Source organism: Mobula hypostoma, chromosome 16 (assembly GCF_963921235.1).
Source record: "Mobula hypostoma chromosome 16, sMobHyp1.1, whole genome shotgun sequence".
Classification (NCBI taxonomy): Eukaryota; Metazoa; Chordata; class Chondrichthyes; order Myliobatiformes; family Myliobatidae; genus Mobula; species Mobula hypostoma.
In genome coordinates, this window is record NC_086112.1 from 55,030,434 (window position 1) to 55,050,830 (window position 20,397).

Consider the following 20,397-nt stretch of genomic DNA (forward strand, 5'->3'; position numbering starts at 1 on the left):
ACTTGGCATCAATCCTGAAACTAACTATCTCAGATTCTGAGAAATAACTTTTTGCCCCTTCCAGTTTTACCTTATGTTTAGATTAAATCAGGGCTAAAAAGAACTTTCTAGGAGTTTGATTGGGGCAAGTAGATGTATAGTAATTTGTCTATCTTAATTGTGAATGTTAAGTCTTTGCTGTTCAGTTTCAAATGATGATGTATGAAAAATGGATTCCTTAAAACCTTACACAAATGGATTCCGTATTGCCATACACACAATCTAAACTAATCTAAAACTCTACAAGTCGAAATGGCTATCTATGCATTGTCTAGTATTCCTCTGAATTATCCACTATGATATATACAAGAAAGGTTAAGTAAGATGAAACATTGATCCTTTCATTAAAATTCTTCCATGAGTATTCCCCACTTCCTTCCTGTTATGTTTTCTATCCTATATTTCAAAATACAGTGGATTCCGGTTAATTAGGCCATCTGTTAATCGGGGCAGCTGTTTATTTGGAACGTATTTTAAGCATCAAACATGTCGAGAAACTAGCCGGGATTCCCTTTGTTTATTTGGGACACCTAATTAGGACAGGAGCTGATGCCAAACAGTTTTTAATTAGTGTTTGTCGTGTGCATGTTGTGTAGGCACTACACTGTCCTTCGAGCAAACAGTCTTTAAATAACATCATGTGTGTTTTTGTATTCAAAAAACAGTGATTTTTGTCACTGGTGGTTGATGAATATTAAGCAGTAAGACAGTTCAGAACTATTTTGCTTACTGCATTTCAAGCATTTAGGCTCAGAGATACCAGAAATGAAATGATGTCATTACTTCAGCAAGTTAGGAATTATGAAGAATTTGAAGGTATTGACAATCATCTTGAATGTTACAATGAGCATGAAGATTTGGAGGATGCAATCACTGAAGGCATTGTATAAATGCAGTCCATTATCTGCACTAGGTAACTGTGCAGATTTTGTTCATTTACAGAGAATCAGAAGAACATGGCAGCAGACTCTGGGTGAACTCCTCCATTGATAACTATTAACTAATGCACAGTTTTGTAGGACTATAATAGTATTGGTTGTGTTCTAATATGTACTGTTTCATATAAACACACAATTTGTCACTCAGTTATACAGTAGTTTGCCTTTTTTATACCTTTTTAACCCTTTCCATGAAACTTCAGCCAATTGGTGCAGCCACTTAATTGGGCCAAAATGTACTGGTCCAAATGTGTCCCAGTTAACTGGAATCCATTCTGTATCTGTTTGTTCTGTTCCAGTCAGTCATGAGGCTCTGCGTCAAGTCCTGAGCAGGCATATCTGTATCGTCTGGAACTTTCCCCCTAAATCTCTGCTTGTTGCCTCTGTCTGTCAAAGACTGGTTTCAAAACTTATTTTGGTCATGCCATTGTTGTTTTACAAGTTAAGTACTCCTTAACGGAAAATCCAAAATCCAAAAACCTGTGGGATCCACAATTTTTTTGAGCACTGACATGATGTCACAAATGGAAAATTCCAGAAGGTGCTGGAAAGATTCCCTGGTCTCTGCGTCACAGAGAGCTCTGAGAAGTGATCACACATATGTAATGAACAGAAGTTAGTGAAAAAGAGAAAAACACCGTGTAAAGTGAAAAATTAAGATCTTCATCGTGTATTGAAAGAGTGGATTTGTCAGCTTTGGACTGAACATATGCTACTTATCCTGATCCTGATCCTGAAACAAGCAAAGATCTATCACAATGCTCTGAAAATTGAAGGTAATTGTGAATATTTTGCAGACTGGTTGTGGAAATCTGAGCAAAGGCAGGGCATGAAAATTTTAAAGTAGCACAGAAATTCACTGTTGATTTTGCCAATTCATTGATGAAAATCTAACATCAGAACAAGCGTATACCTTACATAAAACCTTAAAAAAAAGTAAAATAGTGTGCTGTAATCTTTTAATCAAAACACGATGTTGTAGGTGGAGACTAAAAGCCTGCCATTGTTGTAGTTCAACAGCTGATTCAGGTACTCCCCAAAGCTGATGTGTTGCTTTTGTTGCCCTGCCCACATTATATTTTAATTATATTAATGGTATGTAATAATTTTTATTGTTAAGTACATATGTGTGATGAACAAGTGTATGACAAAGCAACACACACAATTCTGAAGCAACTCAGCAGGCCAGGTAGCATCTATGGAAAAGCGTACACATTCGACATTTGGGGCCGAGACCCTCAAAGGACTGTAAGACAAGTGAAAGACAAAGGTAGTTTACCAGTAGCACAAAATTCAGGGTAGGAAATTTTGGCAATCCCAAGCTGCCTCATTATATATTAAAAAATCCGAAGTCCGAAACAGTTCTGGTCCCAAGCATTTTGAATAAGGGGTACTCAACCTGTCTTACATTAAAGTCATTCCTGCTCCATCCAGTAAAGCTATTGTACTTGCCAAATGCTTTATAAGTTACTGTAAATTTGGTATTAAACCTAAGGCATTTAAAACTTTGAATGACAGGAGATTCAGAGAACTGAAAAAATATCATCTTGTAGGGGTGAACATACAGGTTTTGTAACAGTACAGGGTGTACTTTTGATTTTTTTTTGTCAGGATAGATGCACGAGGGACACCTGATAAGTTTTCTGTTCACCACTAAAATCACGATTACCTGTTCCCCTTCCTCCCCGCAACCTACTGAATGAAAATGAATGAGCTTTAATGAGGGAAAATATAGCTTTCATTGGGAGTGGAAAGTTAATTTTACTTTTAAGTATTTTGAAACATGCTGTGGTGATCGTAAGAAAGTAAGTTCGGTTGGTTTAGGTTGCTTTTTGTGGTTGAATTATCAAAGGAAATTGAGTCACTGCATTCTGTTACAGTTATGCTGGAACTCCCACATGAAGCAGCTGAGGATTGCCATGTCATTTGACTGCTTCATGATGAGCAGTAAATGTGCTAAATACGAGAGTAATTGTCACACCAACAGTGTGTGGTCTTGTACCATCACAGAATCTTTATTAGCTGTACAGCCCGAGGCAGTTTCCCAGTCAGGCCTGACTTTAAGCTTTATTTGAAGTGAAGTGTTTGGTCAATATTTTTAAAAGTCTGTATTTCTAGATGTAATAGGGACGGTAGATAAAATGGAGCAGGGTGGAGGTCACCAGCCATTAATTACCCTTTGCCCTCTATGTGATTATTCCTCTTAGCATTCTGTCTCCACTAAATGAAGTTGAGTTGTTAGCTTCCACATGTATTTGGATCAATGTCAGTGACAAGATTGCTGAAGGACTGTTAACAGAAGTGAGCTCAAAAGTCAGCTCTAGTATGTATTTTATAAAAGCTGAAATTAAAAAATGCTCTGAAATAGTTAAGGAAGTGTGTTGGTGTATCGCATATGTGCGAGGATGTTCAGACTAATATTTTGTTTAGTAAACCCTGCTGTATTAGGTTGAGTGGAGAGGTGGGTTGAGAGAGGGAAGTTAAAATCAAAAATCTCATGAAATGCTTGGAAGTGGGCAAGCCCTCTTGGCATAGATTGTTTCCTTGTTCTAATTTTTATTCCAATTTTTTTCCACTGAAGCTGTCACATCCATCTGATTCATTCCTGCCGTAACATTTCATTATAATGTACAATTCTGGCCTCCCAGTTTCTGTTAGTGGGCGTCAAGGGCTAAGGAATTAGATTTTTCTTTCACTTTGACTGATGCAAAACAGTTTTATGACAACAATCATAAGAGTTACTGGGGCTTTTCAGATGAATGTTTGTATTACCCACCAGTGTGGGATGACACCTTACCATTATTGAATTAATCTGTTTTCCTGCTGCTGTTTAACTGACTGTCAAAGTAACATGTCGCAAGAAATGGCTATAATTTGCTTACAAAAGCTACAGCAAATATCTTAGAGCCATGTACTAAATTCCTAGGTTAACTTTTAAAGCTAAAAACAGCTTCATTAGGTGTAGGTGAGATTTTAAAAAACAACCCCATTGCCTGCAATCCACACAAAGATATTACAAAGATAGGGCTTGGGGTGAGCTACCAGTCTGCTCCTAATCAGTAGATTCGGCATTTAAAAATCAAAGGGAGGCTCTGTGCTACATATTTATTCTATAACCCAAGGTTACACTCTTCTCTGGGTTGTGGGAAACCTGACAGCCAAGGGAAGCGAGGACTAGTTCAAGCCTCTTAAACCCTGTGACTACTGATCAGTCAAAAATAGAGAAGTGTCAGAATATCACGTAAAGTAACTGTGAAATGGATGATTTATCTTTGCTAAGCACGGCACTGGATATTCCTATCTGTGAAAAAAATAGACATATTGTGAGAAATAGAAAAGTTCTATTGATCATGTTAAGTACTATTATGTATAGCCTCATCAAAAAAGAAGGCTTTTTGAAGCCCTAGAATCAATTGTCAAGGTCAGTTGTAGCCTTCTTTAACTAAATAGACATATCCCAGAATTTGCTTAATGGCATTTGGACTGCCGTGCTTTCATAACAGTAGTGTAAGCATTCATTAGAAGCATAGCTACTCTGGTGTGTGTCATAAGCCTGAAGCCTCATACAGCTTCTGAAGGCACTACAGTTTTGGGAATTCTCAAAACGTGTTCTTCTTGACTTCACAGCTATGGTGCAAACCCCAGCTCATAGTCAGAGAATTCATTAAACTGCCTTTTTATTATAGTCATTCTTTCCAGATTATTCTTTAAGTCTGATCCATTCCTTGTAAAAAAATTAACTTTGTAAACTTAGTATCAATTGATGATATTAGTACTTTGAGTCTACCTTTGAAGCTTGAGAGTGCTCCACGTTTCATTTATGAAACATAAACACAGTATAGCACTAACAACAGGAATTCTGCAGATGCTGGAAATTCAAGCAACACACATCAAAGTTGCTGGTGAACGCAGCAGGCCAAACGGCATCTATAGGAAGAGGCGCAGTCGACGTTTCAGGCCGAGACCCTTCGTCAGGACTAACTGAAGGAAGAGTGAGTAAGGGATTTGAAAGCTGGAGGGGGAGGGGGAGATGCAAAATGATAGGAGAAGACAGGAGGGGGAGGGATAGAGCCGAGAGCTGGACAGGTGATAGGCAAAAGGGGATACGAGAGGATCATGGGACAGGAGGTCCGGGAAGAAAGACGGGGGGGGGGTGACCCAGAGGATGGGCAAGAGGTATATTCAGAGGGACAGAGGGAGAAAAAGGAGAGTGAGAGAAAGAATGTGTGCATAAAAATGAGTAACAGATGGGGTACGAGGGGGAGGTGGGGCCTAGCGGAAGTTAGAGAAGTCAATGTTCATGCCATCAGGTTGGAGGCTACCCAGACGGAATATAAGGTGTTGTTCCTCCAACCTGAGTGTGGCTTCATCTTTACAGTAGAGGAGGCCGTGGATAGACATGTCAGAATGGGAATGGGATGTGGAATTAAAATGTGTGGCCACTGGGAGATCCTGCTTTCTCTGGCGGACAGAGCGTAGATGTTCAGCAAAGCGGTCTCCCAGTCTGCGTCGGGTCTCGCCAATATATAAAAGGCCACATCGGGAGCACCGGACGCAGTATATCACCCCAGTCGACTCACAGGTGAAGTGATGCCTCACCTGGAAGGACTGTTTGGGGCCCTGAATGGTGGTAAGGGAGGAAGTGTAAGGGCATGTGTAGCACTTGTTCCGCTTACACGGATAAGTGCCAGGAGGGAGTATAGCACTGGACACTTAGTCTGTGATGTTAGCTGAACATCACGCCACTTCATACTGTATGCTCTCTTTCAGTATCCCTCTATTCACTTCATTATTCATGCGTCTATCCAAAAGCCTCTACAACTCCCTCAAACTGCCTGCTTCCACTGCTACCCTTCGTCACCCATTCCAGAAACTACCTTCTCTCTGCAAAAAAGCTTGTTCTTCACTTCTTTCTCTAACCTTAAAAGCATTTCCTCTGGTGTTACACATTTCTATCCTACCTACGCTTCTCAGAATTTAAGCCCCAATTTATCAGGTTTCCCCTTAGCTTCTGGTACTCCAAAGAGAACAACCCAAGTTTGTCTGAACTTTCTTTGTAGCTCAAATCTGGGGAGCATTCTGGTAAGCCTTTTCTGCACCCTTTCCATAATCTCCATGTCCTTCCTACAGTGGGGCAACAAGAACAGTGTACAATAGTTCCATAAGACACAGGAGCAGAATTAGGCCACTCAACCCAATGAGTCTGCTCTGCAATTCCATCATGGCTGATTTGTTAACCCTCTCAACCCCATTCTCCTGCCTTCTCAGTGTAACCTTTAACACCCTGACTAATCAAGAATCTATCATCCTCCACTTTAAATATACTCCATACCCTCCCCCTCCTGTCTTCTATCATTTTGGATCTCCCCCTCCCCCTCCCACTTTCAAATCTCTTACTAGCTCGTCTTTCAGTTAGTCCTGACGAAGGGTCTCGGCCCGAAACGTCGACTGTACCTCTTCCTAGAGATGCTGCCTGGCCTGCTGCGTTCACCAGCAACTTTGATGTGTGTGTGGCTTGAAATTCCAGCACCTGCAGATTTCTTCGTGTTTGCGAGTGTAAATCTGGAATTGTCCTTTGATGTTTAGCACATAAGATATTGAGCCCCTCATTGGGCCAGCCAGACCTTTCCACCGAAAGCGTCTCCGTATGGCCTGCTGTATCTTGTTTTGTCGAATAAAGAAGCTGCTTCATAGCTGTTAGTGTTTTTCTCCTGTAACTTCATTCACGCAACAATAATTGCCACAAGTAAGTTTATAAAATATTATTCAATGTAAAATGTGCAGCATAGGTAAACAGTAAACAGCTTGCTGTCCTAGTGATGAGGCATCAATGATGACAGGGTGTTCATTGTTTTAATTTATTGCCATACAGCGTGAAGTAGACCCTTCTGTGTGCGCCACCCAACAATTCCCCCAACTAATCATGGGACAATTAACCTACCAACTGGGAGGAAACCAGAGCACCCGGAGGAAATCCACACGGTCACGGGGAGAACATACAAACTCCTTACAGGCAGTGGCAGGAATTGAACCCAGGTCACTGGTATTGTAAAGCATTGTGCTAACCACGACGATGCCCTGCCACTTGTGCAGTTATTAGTCTCACAGCCTGGGGGGAAAAGTTGTTACCCAGTATGGAACTCCGAGTCCTGATGTTCTTCTTGCTCCTTCCTGATGGTAGTGGGTCAAGGATATTGTAGGATCGGTAGCAGAGTTTTATTTTGAAGGCTGATATGATTTTAACTCTTCCAATCTATAATGGAAAAAAATAAAGATCAAAATTAATTGCTGTGGCTGTTCGATAAATACCTGTTCTAGTTATTCATAAAATTATATTGTTAATAAATATATGGTATGAATAAAATCTCATAGTATGTCAATTTTGATTTTGTAGGGCAAGTATTTCAATTTGCTAATGACAATGGAGTCACCACCTTTCCCCTGTTCATGCTGACTATCTACTTGTAGGTCATTGCCATTATTGCTGCTGGATTTGCTGCTCGGAAGCTATTCACCATAGCGAAGTATTTCCCTCTGATTATTTTATTCTTAATGCCTCTCAGACTTGGAAAATACAAGACCTTCATGCAGTCTTCTCCAAAATGGTACAATAAAACTCATGAACTTGGTGAGGTAAAAGAAGTCCTTCGTCATATCAAGATGCTCTTTACCTGTAACTTAGTTTAGTGTGCCTCTCACTGTTGTAATTCCAGAGCAATGTCTCTGAAACCAAGAAAAATAAATCAACCAATATGATTATTAAAGCAAGGTATTGGATAGGATGTGCTCTTCCTTGAATAGGTGTGTGAAATCTTTCATTACGTTGACCTGCATTGCCCAGAAGTTACCACCTCTGGCAGCCCTGCTTCTTCATGATAGCACGGAAGAGAAGCCACAGCCTGGATAACCGTTGACTATCTGTTCATTTCCATAGATGCTGCCTGACCTGCTGAGCTCCTCCAACATTTTGTGTGTATTGCTTTAAAAAAATTCTCTGGAATTTATATGGAGCTCATAATTTACTTTTTTTTAAACAGCATGATTAATTCCAGTGAGCCTTGGCTGAAATCACACTGTCCGCTATAGACTAATGCTTCTTAAAGGTGGTAGCTCATGCACGGGTGAAGCAGAATGGGTCATAACATTGCATTTCATCAACCAAATCGAAATACATCAAATCTCACCCCAAAGAATGAGCTACAGGAAGCGATTTGACCAAGGAAGCCTTTGCATTCAGAAGTACTCATTTTTAAGTGTGTGAAATGTTGCTTTTATTATTTGTGTTACCTTGCCAAAATGATGCATCATCATCATTTACTGAATGAGTGGGATACAATTTCCAGGTATATTTAAATAACCCTGCTTGTCTATCTCCAGGCACATTGTTGCTAAACAGAGCAACAAAAGTAGTTTTGTCTGTACACGCACAAAAATGTGCATGAACTCAGTAGCGCTTTTATCTATTACACAATGGATCAGTCCCGTAAACTGTTCAGTATTGTCCCTGAGTCCCTTGACACTAATTTACATTGCATGGTAGATTGCAGATAATCAAACATAATAAACTGACACTTACACCTAAGTGTTGTATTGCCTGAGGTGATTTAGCTCAGTGCAAACCATTCTACTGCTGGTGTACTTTGCTAATTGCATCATAGATTTCCTCCTGGTGAACTCAAGCCAAATTAACACCAGGGCTTTAATGTACCTGAGTGCTATTATCATTTGTACAGACAACACTGCCAGATCCTTTTGCACTTAGTTACATAAACATTAGTGTTAAATGATTGGCTGCTTGCAATTGTTGACAGACTGCAGCCTTATGGGAGCCTGAGGATGAAACCAATCAGGAAGTTAATGAGGAGAAAAATTACCACTGTGGCTGCACTGTAATTACATTCACACTAAGCAACAAAATGAGGTGTTGGTGGATTTGAACTCAGCTGTTATTTGTAAAGGTCAGGTGGGTCAAGGACCCTTCAATTGGTTCATGTATCTTCCGTGGCCAGTAACCTGATAGGTTATTATGGTGCACGACTATTGTGGCTAGGCTGGTTTCACTTTTTCTTCCTTTTATGTGCTATTTTGCCAGCCGTATCTCACAGACAAGCATCTATCTCCTGGTTCTAGAAACAAGTCAAGTTATTGTGGTTTGGTTAAGTTGTTATTTCAATAAATATTCTTGAGATTGAGGACTCAACAGGAAAATCTATTTATTTAGATGTAAAGCACAAAACAGGCCCTTCCAGCCCTCTGAGCTGCGCCGCCTAGCAACATGCCGATTTAACCCTAGTCTAATCATGGGACAGTTTACAATGACCAGTTAACCTACTGAGTGCTGCATCTTTGGGCTGTGGGAGGAAACCGGGAAGGAACGCTGAAATTGGACTCCAAACTCCGACGTCCCGAGTTGTAATAACGTTGCACTAACTGCTGTGCTACTGTGGCACCCCAAGTCAAACGTTTTCTTTATTCCGGGATAATTAACCATGCCGATTTATCTGCTGTGGTAAGAAAGTTTAGGAATACATTTTCCTTTGCTTTAATAATGTGGCCTTCTTTTCACTGGTAAGACCTGACGTAGATTGGGGGACCGCATTATCGAGCACCTCACTCCAACCACAAAAGCAGGGTTTCCAGACGGCCAACCATTTTGTTTCCAGTCCCCATTCCCGTTGCGACATGTCGATCCATGGCCTCCTCTACTGCCATGCTGAGGCCTCTCTCGAGTTGGAGGAGCAGTAGTCTGGGTAGCCTCCAGCCTGATAGCGTGAATGTTGTTTTCTCCAGTTTAGGATAATTTTCCCCCTCCTCCTTCAGTGTCACCTCAATGTAATAGCAAGGTAGTGGAAGGTAAATGGCTCATTCGTAATAAATACTTTGTTTTGCCTCTGAAGGAGCTTTCTGAAGAATTGATACATTGGATTGTTATACCACATGGGTAGCACTTTGAAAATGCTTGAGAAATCCTGAGGCCAATTTCAGCATAAGAATCATAGAAAAGTACAGCACAGAAACAGGCCCTTCAGCCCATCTAGTCCATGCGGAACAATTTAAACAGCCTACTCCCATCGATCTGTACTGGGCCATAGCCCTCCATACCCTTACTATCCATGTACCTATCCATATTTCTCTTAGACGTTGAAATCGAGCTCACGTGCACCATTTGTGCTGGCAGTGTGTTCCACACTCTCTCTGAGTGAAGAAGTTTCCATCTCATGTTTCCCTTAAAATTTTCAACTTTTACACCCAACCCATGACCTCTGGTTGTAGTCCCACCCAACCTTAGTGGAAAAAGCCTGCTTGCATTTACACTATCTCTACTTCTCATAATTTATTGCCCATTTGTTTGAAGCAAGCACATTGCCAGGTTCCATTGCTACATGGCTTCATAATTTGGAGCTGATGATCTCTGGCTGTCACAAATCCTATAGGGAGGAGGATCCCAAGATAATGCTGCAGAGAGAACCATGACCATACTGGCATCTGCTTACTCTCACTATTCCAGCTTTACAGAAAATTAATGGTAAAAGTTTGGTAGTTGTAATTTAGTGATTTGCTAGCTAAGGTACTTGAGATGCAAGCTCCACCCATTTTCAGTCAGGTTTATACAACGAGGCTGAGGATCCAGATTTTTATGTGCAGACTATCCATTATCTTTTTCAGGCAAGTGCACAAATTAAATTAATCAGCTTCCAATTTGGTGACTGGATTACTGGCAAAGAAACTTGAGAACAGGATTTGCAAACTAAAACTTATCTCCCAGTGATTGTTTTTCATCCACAAATGGCAGTATGTTACTACCAATGAAAACAAAAAATGCTGAGGGCTAAATCAGCAAGTTAGCCAACATCAGTCGAGGGCTATGGTCCATGGTTGGTCATGTCTTACGAACTTGATTGAAATTTTTGAGGAAGTGATGAAGATGATTTGATTGATGAAGGTATGACAGCACTTCTACCTCCTTAGAAGTTAGCGAAGGTTTGTCATGACATCTAATGCTGTGACAAACTTCTGTAGATCTGGTGGAGAGTATATTGACTGGTTGCATCAAAGCCTGATATGGAAATACCAATGCCCTGAAATGGAAAATCCCACAATGGATTTATAACAAGTAAAGCCTTCCCCTCCATTGAGGACATCTATACGGAGTGGTGCTGCAGGAAAGCAGCTTCTATCATTAGGGCCCCCCCACCAAAAGATCATGCTGTCTTTTTGCTGCTGCCTTCAGGAAGAAGGTACAAGAATCTCAGGTTTAGGAACAGTCATTATCCCTCAACTATCAGGCTCTTGAGTCAGTGGGGATAACTTCACTTGCCCCATAACTGAACCTGTTCCCGCAACCTATGGACTCACCTTCAGGGACTCTTCATCTCATGTTCTTGATATTTATTGTTTGCTTGTTTGTTTATTTACTATTTTCTTTTGTATTTGCATAGATTGTTGTCTTTTGCACACTTGTCCCTCTATTGGGTGCAGTCTTTCACTGATTGTATTATGGTTCTTGGATTTACTGAGTATTCCTGCAAGAAAACGAATCTCAGGGTTTTATATTGTGAGGCATATGTACTTGGATAATAAATTTAATTTGAACTTTGAAGGTAGAACAGTGGATGTTACTGACATGGATTTTAGTAAGGCATTCAATAAGGTAGGCTCCTGCAGAAGATTGAGATGATTGGGATTCATAATGACTTGGCTGCTTGGACTCAGAATTGGCTTGCCCATAGAAGACAGAGGGTAATGGTCAATGGGTCTTCCTCTGGCTGGAAGTCCGTGATAGTGGTGTTCCATAGGGATCTGCAGTGGGACCTCTCTGCTTTTTGTGATACGTATAAGTGACTTGGATGAAAATGTGGATGGGTGGATTAGTAAGTTTGCAGATGACACAAAGGTTGGTGGCATTGTGGATAACGTAGAACTTTGCCAAAGGATACGGTTCAGCTTTGGATGTGGGCAGAGAAATTGCAGGTGCAGTTTAACCTGGCCAGGTGTGTGGTGTTGCACTTTGGAATATCAAATGTGAAGGGAAGGTATATAGTTAAAGACAGGACCCTTAACAGTGTTGATGTAGAGGAAGGCTTTGGGGTCCATATCCATAGCTCACTGAGAATGGCTCCACAAGTTAATAGGGTGGACGAGAAGGTGTATGCTGTGCTTGCATTGGGTTCAAGAGTCAGGATGTAATGCTGCCGCTGTGTAAAATTGTGGTTAGGCTGCAACTGGAGTATTGCATTCACTTCTGGTCACCACATTATAGAAAGGATGTGGAAGCTTTGCAGAAGATGGTTACCAGAATGCTGCCTAGATTAGAGGGCAAGTTCTGTATGGAGAGGTTGAGAAAATTTGGATTGTTTCTTCTGAAGTGGCAGAGGCGTAAGGGAGAGCATGGGAAGTATCTTTTCTCCAGTGTTGCAGTGTCTAATACTGGTTGGCGTGTGATTGAGGTGAGAACGGGAGGGTCCAGGTGTGGGCAGATGGGACAAGGCAGAATAACAGATCTGAACAGAGGGGATGAGCTGCAGGACCTGTTTCTGTACTGTGGTACACTACACAGAGAGTGGCAGATGCCCGGAGTGTGCTTCTGGGGTGGTGGTAGCAGAGGACGCAATACAGGTGCATAAGTGTTCTTAGATAGGCACGTGAATGTGAAGCAATTGGAGAGATATGGACCATGTGAAGGCAGAAGTAATGAGATGTCATTAGCTTAATTAGTTTGGGATATCATGTGCCATAGAGTCTGCTGCTGTGCTGTATTGTTCTGTGTTCCAGAGGGAGAATAGAATACCATTTCAGGTTGATTGCAATCAGCATTATTGCAGGCTTTCTCTTTGTCCTGATTCCTGGCATGCGCTCACACAAGTATCACTTTTTCATAGGACTGCACTCAAACGTTTCCCACGTTATATTTCTAGACAATATGGAAATCACAAGATATACTGGAACATTGCTCCTAGCACCCAGCCTACCTCCTCCAGTGCTTAAGTATTCAGGAGGAATTCCGGGATCATAATCAAAAGTAGAAAACATGCCATTTCTACTTCCTAAAACAGAGGTGCAACCTAATTGTTAGACATCTCAGCTGCTGTCACTTTACTAAGCAAAAATTCGGAGCCCTTCTTGCAGTAAAGGACTAGCAACAATGCTTGCCCTTCTAAAATATCAGGGAAATCATTGTCACTTTAATTTTTTTTGGCATTACTGTTCAATACTTATGTTTTATAGATTCTTATGAATCAGTTAAATGAATATCGTTCAGGACTAGAGTTTTCTGGTTTTGGCCATTTCTAGGAGACGGTGGGGTGGAATGGGAAGTTGGTAGGCGATAGTTGCTGTGCTCTAGTTGTAGAATGTATCTAGTGTTGAGGAGTTGATGGATGGAGATAACCAGACTTCAGTAGGAAGGAGCTCATTCTTGCCTACATGGCCATTAGGCTTAAGATTTCCTCTGCAAAATCCTTGTTACAGGCCACTGGTCTAAGCCATTGTGGCTGCAGTTTGGTGGGATTCAAAACCATAAAAATTATATACGATTCCTACATTTTTCAACTGGCTGATATATTGATCACTTTCATCCTGATTAAAGTATTATAAAGTGTCATGCCTTTACCATAACCTCAACAAAAAAGTATGGAGACGAGGGGCTAAATGGCTTGGAAGTTAAAGAGCAAAATAAATTGCTGGAGGAACACTGTAGCTCAAGCAGTATCTTTAGAAGGAGTAGACCCTTGATGTTTCAGATCAAGATCCTTCACCTGTACCAGAAGAGTAGAACACAGTATTTTACAGGGCTGGACGGGCCTTTCAGCCATGATGTTGTGCTGATGCTGATTTATACTAAATGCCTTTTTCCTGTGTATCATCATAGAGAGGAGATGCCCAGTATAAAGAGGTGAGGGGAATTGGTGCGACAAAATTTAATGAACGAATTCCGTTGTTTAGCTGATTATTCTCGTTGCTGTCATAGGGGATACTTTTGCATTTCAGATATAGAGCATGTTCTCTGCTCTGCCCAAATAAACCCAAGTCCAACTGTAGAAGAGAACCTGGTACTATAGGAGGATACTCACCATTTCCAGTAACAGCTTTCATTATAACTTATAATTGAAGTTGTTTGTTTAGTGTGCAGTTAGCACGTGGATGGAATGAAACTAGTTAAGTTATTGCACAGACAACTACTGCGACGAGTTACAAACTGTGCACCTTAAAGAGGAATAGCTCATTGCTGGAATCTGAAGCAAACCACTGCTGAAGGAACTCAGTGGGTCAGGTACCATTTGTGGAGGCAGAGGGCAGTGTTTCAGGTTCCTCCAGCAGTTTGGTTTTTGCTGTATCTGATGATTTGCAGTCTACATGTCTACAAACTTCTATTTATCAACACAAAAAACTTGGCATGTCCCCTTTGAAGCTTACCAATTGTTATCAACACACCATCAAAAACATCCTACCTGGACGCATCATGGCTTGGTAGGGCAGATGCTCTGCTGATGACCGCAAGAGAGTTGTGGAAGCATCTCAGCACATCATGGAAACCAGTCTCCCCTCCTTAGACTCTTGTCTGCAGTTCTTCCTACCTCAGTAAAGCAGGCAGCATAATCAAAGACAGAACCCACCCTGGACTTTCTCTCTTCTCTCTCCTCCCATCAGGCAGAAGATACGACAGCCTTAAAGCATATGCACTGGGCTCAAGGACAGCTTCAATACCATTGTTATAAGTTTATTGAACAGTTCCCTAAATACATAAGGCGGACTTCACTCCAATCTACCTTGCTGTGGACTTGCACCTCACTTTCTACCTGCAGTGCACCTTCTCTCCAGCTGTTACACTTGCTTTTAATTACACTGTTGTAATTAATTGATTTGTATAAACTGTATGCAAGATTTACACTGTGCTTTGGTATACATTGCAATTTTACCAATCATTGTATTGTTCTGCATAACCATTTTACTGAAATGTATTTTAGTCTCGAGAGTTCACAGTTCTTATAGTCTGTGAAGGGATGATGTATGCTTGGGAGATTGCCAGTGGTCAGTAGATGCAGATGAAGAGTAAATTTCCCTCCACAGATGCTGCCTGACCTGCTGAGTTCTTCTAGCAGATTGTTTGCTACTTCAGACTCCAGTATCTTTAGTTTCTTGTTCTCCAGATATCTGTACCATTCTCTGGTTGTCAATACTGCAACCATAACTAAAATTTGAAACATTCAGAAACAAAGGAAAGCAGAAGAAGATAGAAAGCATTTTGAATTTATTTTAAAGGAGGATGCAGTTTAGTGTGATTCGGTAGAGAGCTGCTTGCTTTTTGATCTATATCTCGCAGACTCACTTCTGACCTCCTTCATTCTGGCCTTTCACACTGCCCAATGGTGCCAACTTCCAAACAAAGAGCAGGGTAAGGTAAACAGAGTGGTTAAAACAGAGCACAGGACAGAGAGGAGGTGAAGGTGTGGAAATCAGACAGGATAGTGAAGGCTAGGTGGGCTCAGGAGGTGTGGAAGTGAATTAGAATGATGACTTGGCTGAGTTACTAGTTATGAAATTCATTTCTTTATGACATTACAAGAAAACAAAAATAATTTGAAATGTTTTGAAGAGTAAGGCTATCTAAATAGCAGGCTGCATGGGAGCATCTTTCTTACCTTGTTACCTTGAACCGTCTACTATAATTTTAATTTTCTTGGAGAAGGCATTCATTATTTTAGAATCTTCATTTGATAATTTGCCTTCATTCCAGTTTCAAATCCCATTTTTCCTGAACGAAAGAAAACAATGTGATCTTTCTGTTCGCTTGTGATCAGGCAAAGATTCACTCAGCCTCCATGCCAAACTTAACAGTAGAAAAGGAAGTGGGATCCTGTCAGAATAGGAACAACTTTGATCCCAACAGTGAGTGTATCCAGTTTAAGTCTGCTGACTCTCATGGGGTGACTGCAAAACTTACATGTTCCCTCCTCTGCAACTGTCTTGCCTTTCTCTCTAGGAATGTTTTTGCTCCCATAAAGATGAAGGATGTTAGTGCATTGAAATGTGGAACTTTTGCCACTAAGGCGATCAGTATCAGCATCAAGCTTTTGAGGGTAAATATTACACAGCCAGCTCTAGAACAAGTCTATTCCCCTCTGACAGTCACCTTATTCTTAGACACTAGTCCGTTATCAACTGCGTAAAAGAATTCCTTACATGTCAGCTTCATACTGTTGGTTATCCCATGGTACATCTGAGTGGGATTGCTCAGTTAGTTTAGATGTTATGTTGTTACCCTCTGCCCAGTCTGTGGAAGGACCATGGTTATTTTATAAGTGGATCTTTATAGCATTTGGGAATGTTCTTCCCCATTTGTCTGGACTAGATTGTGCTAGCTCACTGCACAGCCACAAATCACTTGAATTATAGTTTAACAAGTAACTTGTTATTGTGGGATAAAGCAATGTTCTCCCAAATTATTAGAGACATGGAAAATAATTAATCCAGGTTTTCACCGTTTTTCTTTCATTACAGTATTTTCACCTTCCAGTAATCAGGACTCAGGTTTGATCTCTCTGTCCAGCAGTTCCCCTGTCAGCAATGGAAGTATTAAACAAGAATGTGAATCTGTCGCCGACTCTGGCACCTTCTCTGTCGATTCCATTATTGAGAATGCAGAGTGAGTAGTGACAATGATGTTTAAACTGCTGGGTCATACCATCTGAAACCAGTTCTCCGCTGCAATGGAAAAGAAAAGGTTTTTGTTGTATTCCTTACACTGTTGTGGATAGCTTCAAAAACTACAGTTCAATAAATAATGCAAGAGCAATTAATTACTAACATTTTGCCACCCTGACAAAGTTTTACTTGATAGAATAAAGATAAAATACCCTGTGGTGTATTATTTGCCAGGCTGCATACACTGACTCCAAATTCCCACTTTTAAATTTTTATGAATCATATGTACACTTTGATTGTCTAATTGTTAATTAATAATTGGCTGATTTTCAAAACTTTGATCATTCTGGGCTGATGGACTATTGTTTCTGTTCATTAACTGTGCAGAAAATTTATTGCCTCTTTTGTAATGCATGATGCTCTCCCTTGACCAGGAATAAAAGCTTTTCTCAGCCTCACAAACTATACATTTCTTTTGTAGTCAAAGGGTATACAAATTAATATTGACAAAAGATAAACAAAAATCACTGTGCAATTAGCAAGAGCATATCACTAATGTCACTGATATTTTATCAAGGAACTTCGGGAAACAAGCATACGACAACTGATTGAGTTTGAAACCCAAGTAGATATGCACATCTCTAGATCTGTACTACATGCCATTCTGTTTTTTCTTCTTGATATTTCCTAAAATTGAAGTTCGATATTGAGATTTGCTACTTTTTATCCTAAGGAGTTCATGGGCCTAAAGTTCATTTTTGTAATATTAGTCGCATATTTATGTGAAATGTCCTGCTATTTTAGCAAACATATAAACATATCTCCAAGCTGTGAAAATGAGCAGAAACGTGAATATGTTTCCTATTATTCAAACAAAACCAATTATCTGTTATAAGTACCTAACAGCTGCCCAAACAGTTATGAAAGTTGTATAGTTCTAATCTTGATTCTTGGGACATTGGATATTTTAGGCATCATTGTTTGACTTTGAGTTAAATTCTTCAAACTAGAGATAAAAAGATTTTAAAAGTCTAGCTTTGCATAGACAGAAAGAAGTGCAGATGTTGGAATCTGGAGCAACATGCAAAGTGCTGGAAGAACACAGTGGCCCTTCATAATGTTGCCTGACCCTCTGAATTCCTCTAGCAATTTGATGATCTAGCTTTGTGTGCCTTATGTTAATTTGTGATATAACTTAACCTTTAAAAACATTAAAATCTAAAGCCAACCAAATTTAATGTTTGCATCCTAAAATACGTGCCACCATGTTACCCCCTTCTCCAGTGATAAAAGATGATGTTCTCTTCATGAAGCGTTTATGTACATTTTACATTAAGTGTTGAACATATAGATATGAACATTTACAAAAGAGAAAATTCTAAGTAATAGTTCCCCTAACATCATGTACACTCTGAAAAGCAGATCCTGAATTTTTACAACATGGTCTTCTTTTCTCCCTTCCCTGTACCCAGAATAATCATTAAATGGGACTACAAAGTTCAAAATGTCAGAACTGTACTTAAAAAATTGTATGCAACCTAAAATGCTTGTACTATAATTTGAATATGCATAGTATTGTATTTCATATACCTGTAATAACTGTGACACAGTCAAAAGCAGATACTGAAGACATTGAAACATTGTCCTCATCAGGCTTTTGTCACACACAAGTTTAGGGTGGCAAGTGAAAATTAAAAATATTTGCAGTATTACCATATGGTGTGTCATTTTAATAGTGAACCGATGTCTGTAAACTCCAACTTTAATATGTTGTCTGCACTTGGCTAAATGTATATTAATTTTATATTTATTTTGTGTGTGTGTGTGTGTTATTTTATTGAGAGTAAAGCTTCTGCACCAGAATATAGAAAAGATATAACTGATGGGATATGTCACAGCAGTTTCAAAAAGGAAATGTTATTGAAGTCCACTTTTCAGCCCCTAAATTTAAGACTTTTTTCTAAATTAAAGGAATAACATGATCGGAACTGTGCAGCCTCTGTACGTTACTTATCGCCACCATTTAGCTGGCCTGTGGTGTTGTGGCATCCACACTGGACTTCAAAGTCAGTGGTCCCAAGTTCAAATCCAGTTAGTTCCTTGCACGCTTTCCATCCATGCTGGGTTGAGTGCTGGGCCTCGTAAAAAACAGAGAAATGCTAAAGAAATGGCAAGGTTGTCACCTGACTCGCCTCAAGGTGTGAGAACCATTGGCATTAAGAATCACATAGTGGGTTAGTGCTCTTTAACCCATTTGCCTATATTGGACACTTGTGCTATGAATTCCTGGTTTAGTGCTATTTGAGAAGAGTGTCCTGTACTGCACCCCCCACCATTGCAGTAACCTCCATGGAGACATACTTACATGATAACTCAACCACACGTGCATGCACATTCTTACTTGTGAACATTTGTTTTTCTCTCGTTGGCATATATGTAAAGACTTTAAAAATGTGATTTTTGGGAGTAAACACTTCACAGCACAAAGTCCTCAAAGGCCCTTGCATTCTCTGAGACTCAAAGTGTTGTTGATGACAGATACGACAGATTCAGTTATATATATTTTTTCACATGCATGGAAATGGTTAACTTTAAAGAAGATTTGGAAGAGTAAAGAAATATAGTTTGCAGTGTTCTTGACTCCAAAAATGATGGCCTTAGCAGAGTTGTAGGAGGCTTATGCTGCTCTGTTTTACTTCTGTGTGCATTATTAATGCAAATTTAGTTTTCTTAAATAATTGCAGGCTTTCATGATAATTCTGTATTTGCAATATTCATTAAATTCGTTCAATGACTTTCGCATTTACAGTAGAAGTATCACTGCAAAGAGGTATCACTTTGTATATAGGTTATATGCAAAGTGACTCCTGGGTGAAGATGTCTTCCCCCCACATTTGACTTCAGAAACATACCAGTATTAATACCTGATCAACACTACACAGGTTTATCACTGACATGACACTGGAACCAGGCATTATCACTGATACTAAACAGGCCGTATAAGTCTACCTAAGTGTTCCTTTCTCTGGTTCATAATTTTTAGCTTATTGAGATAACTCATTATATGGAGTATGAACTCGTTTTTTATATATAGGGAGTGGAAAACCTTGTTATAAGCAGAAGAAACTTTTGAAACATTGCTTACTTGTGAAAGTGTTACAATTAAGGCATGAATTTTGAGGGTTACATTTGATCAAACTATGTTCTTTGAAAGGGTGGAAAACACTGCATTTAGTTGGCAAGTCTTAAACCATGCATTCAAAATTTTTAATCTGTTTTAACTGTTGAAATATGGCACAAGTACCTTCTTGTCATTTGATTAGTGACATTGTGGACAGTGGGAAGATTTTCCATATTCACTGCTCCATGTGAAAGTATTATGAAGAAGCATACTTCAGGTTTTGATCATAGAGTATCTGGCAGACTAAACCTTCGAATGTCCATGCAATTGTTTTTGTCAGTTGCACTTCCTCACGCCCAAGGATTGATTCTAATTTCCTTTTCATGAGCTTTTAACCAGAGCAGTGTAATTAAAGAACTCACTTCATCCACATGATTTCTGCAAAAGGGTGATAGCGAAATTGTTGCCATTCATAAACACTGGCTGATTTTCCTTTCTATTAACTTAGAAAGACAAATTAGGCAGTATTTATAAGAGGCTGCTGATTCAGTGTATCCCTTTTGCATCCACACTGAACTTGAGAGTTACAGCAAATGTCTTCAACTTCAAACAAAAAATTACGGTCATTTCAATTAAACGATCCTGATTTCCTTTCAT

The 20,397-nt window shown here is 39.9% G+C and overlaps 1 protein-coding gene across 1 annotated transcript in view; it reads left to right on the forward strand.

Moving 5' to 3' along the window:
* Positions 1–16,624, forward strand: part of dmrt1 (doublesex and mab-3 related transcription factor 1) — a 119,208-nt gene extending 102,584 nt beyond the window's left edge. Inside the window, exon 5 of the mRNA XM_063069118.1 lies at positions 16,476–16,624. Within this exon, the coding sequence (XP_062925188.1) occupies positions 16,476–16,624 (149 nt within the window). The remainder of the gene's footprint in view (positions 1–16,475) is intronic.
* Positions 16,625–20,397: the final 3,773 nt, after the last annotated feature.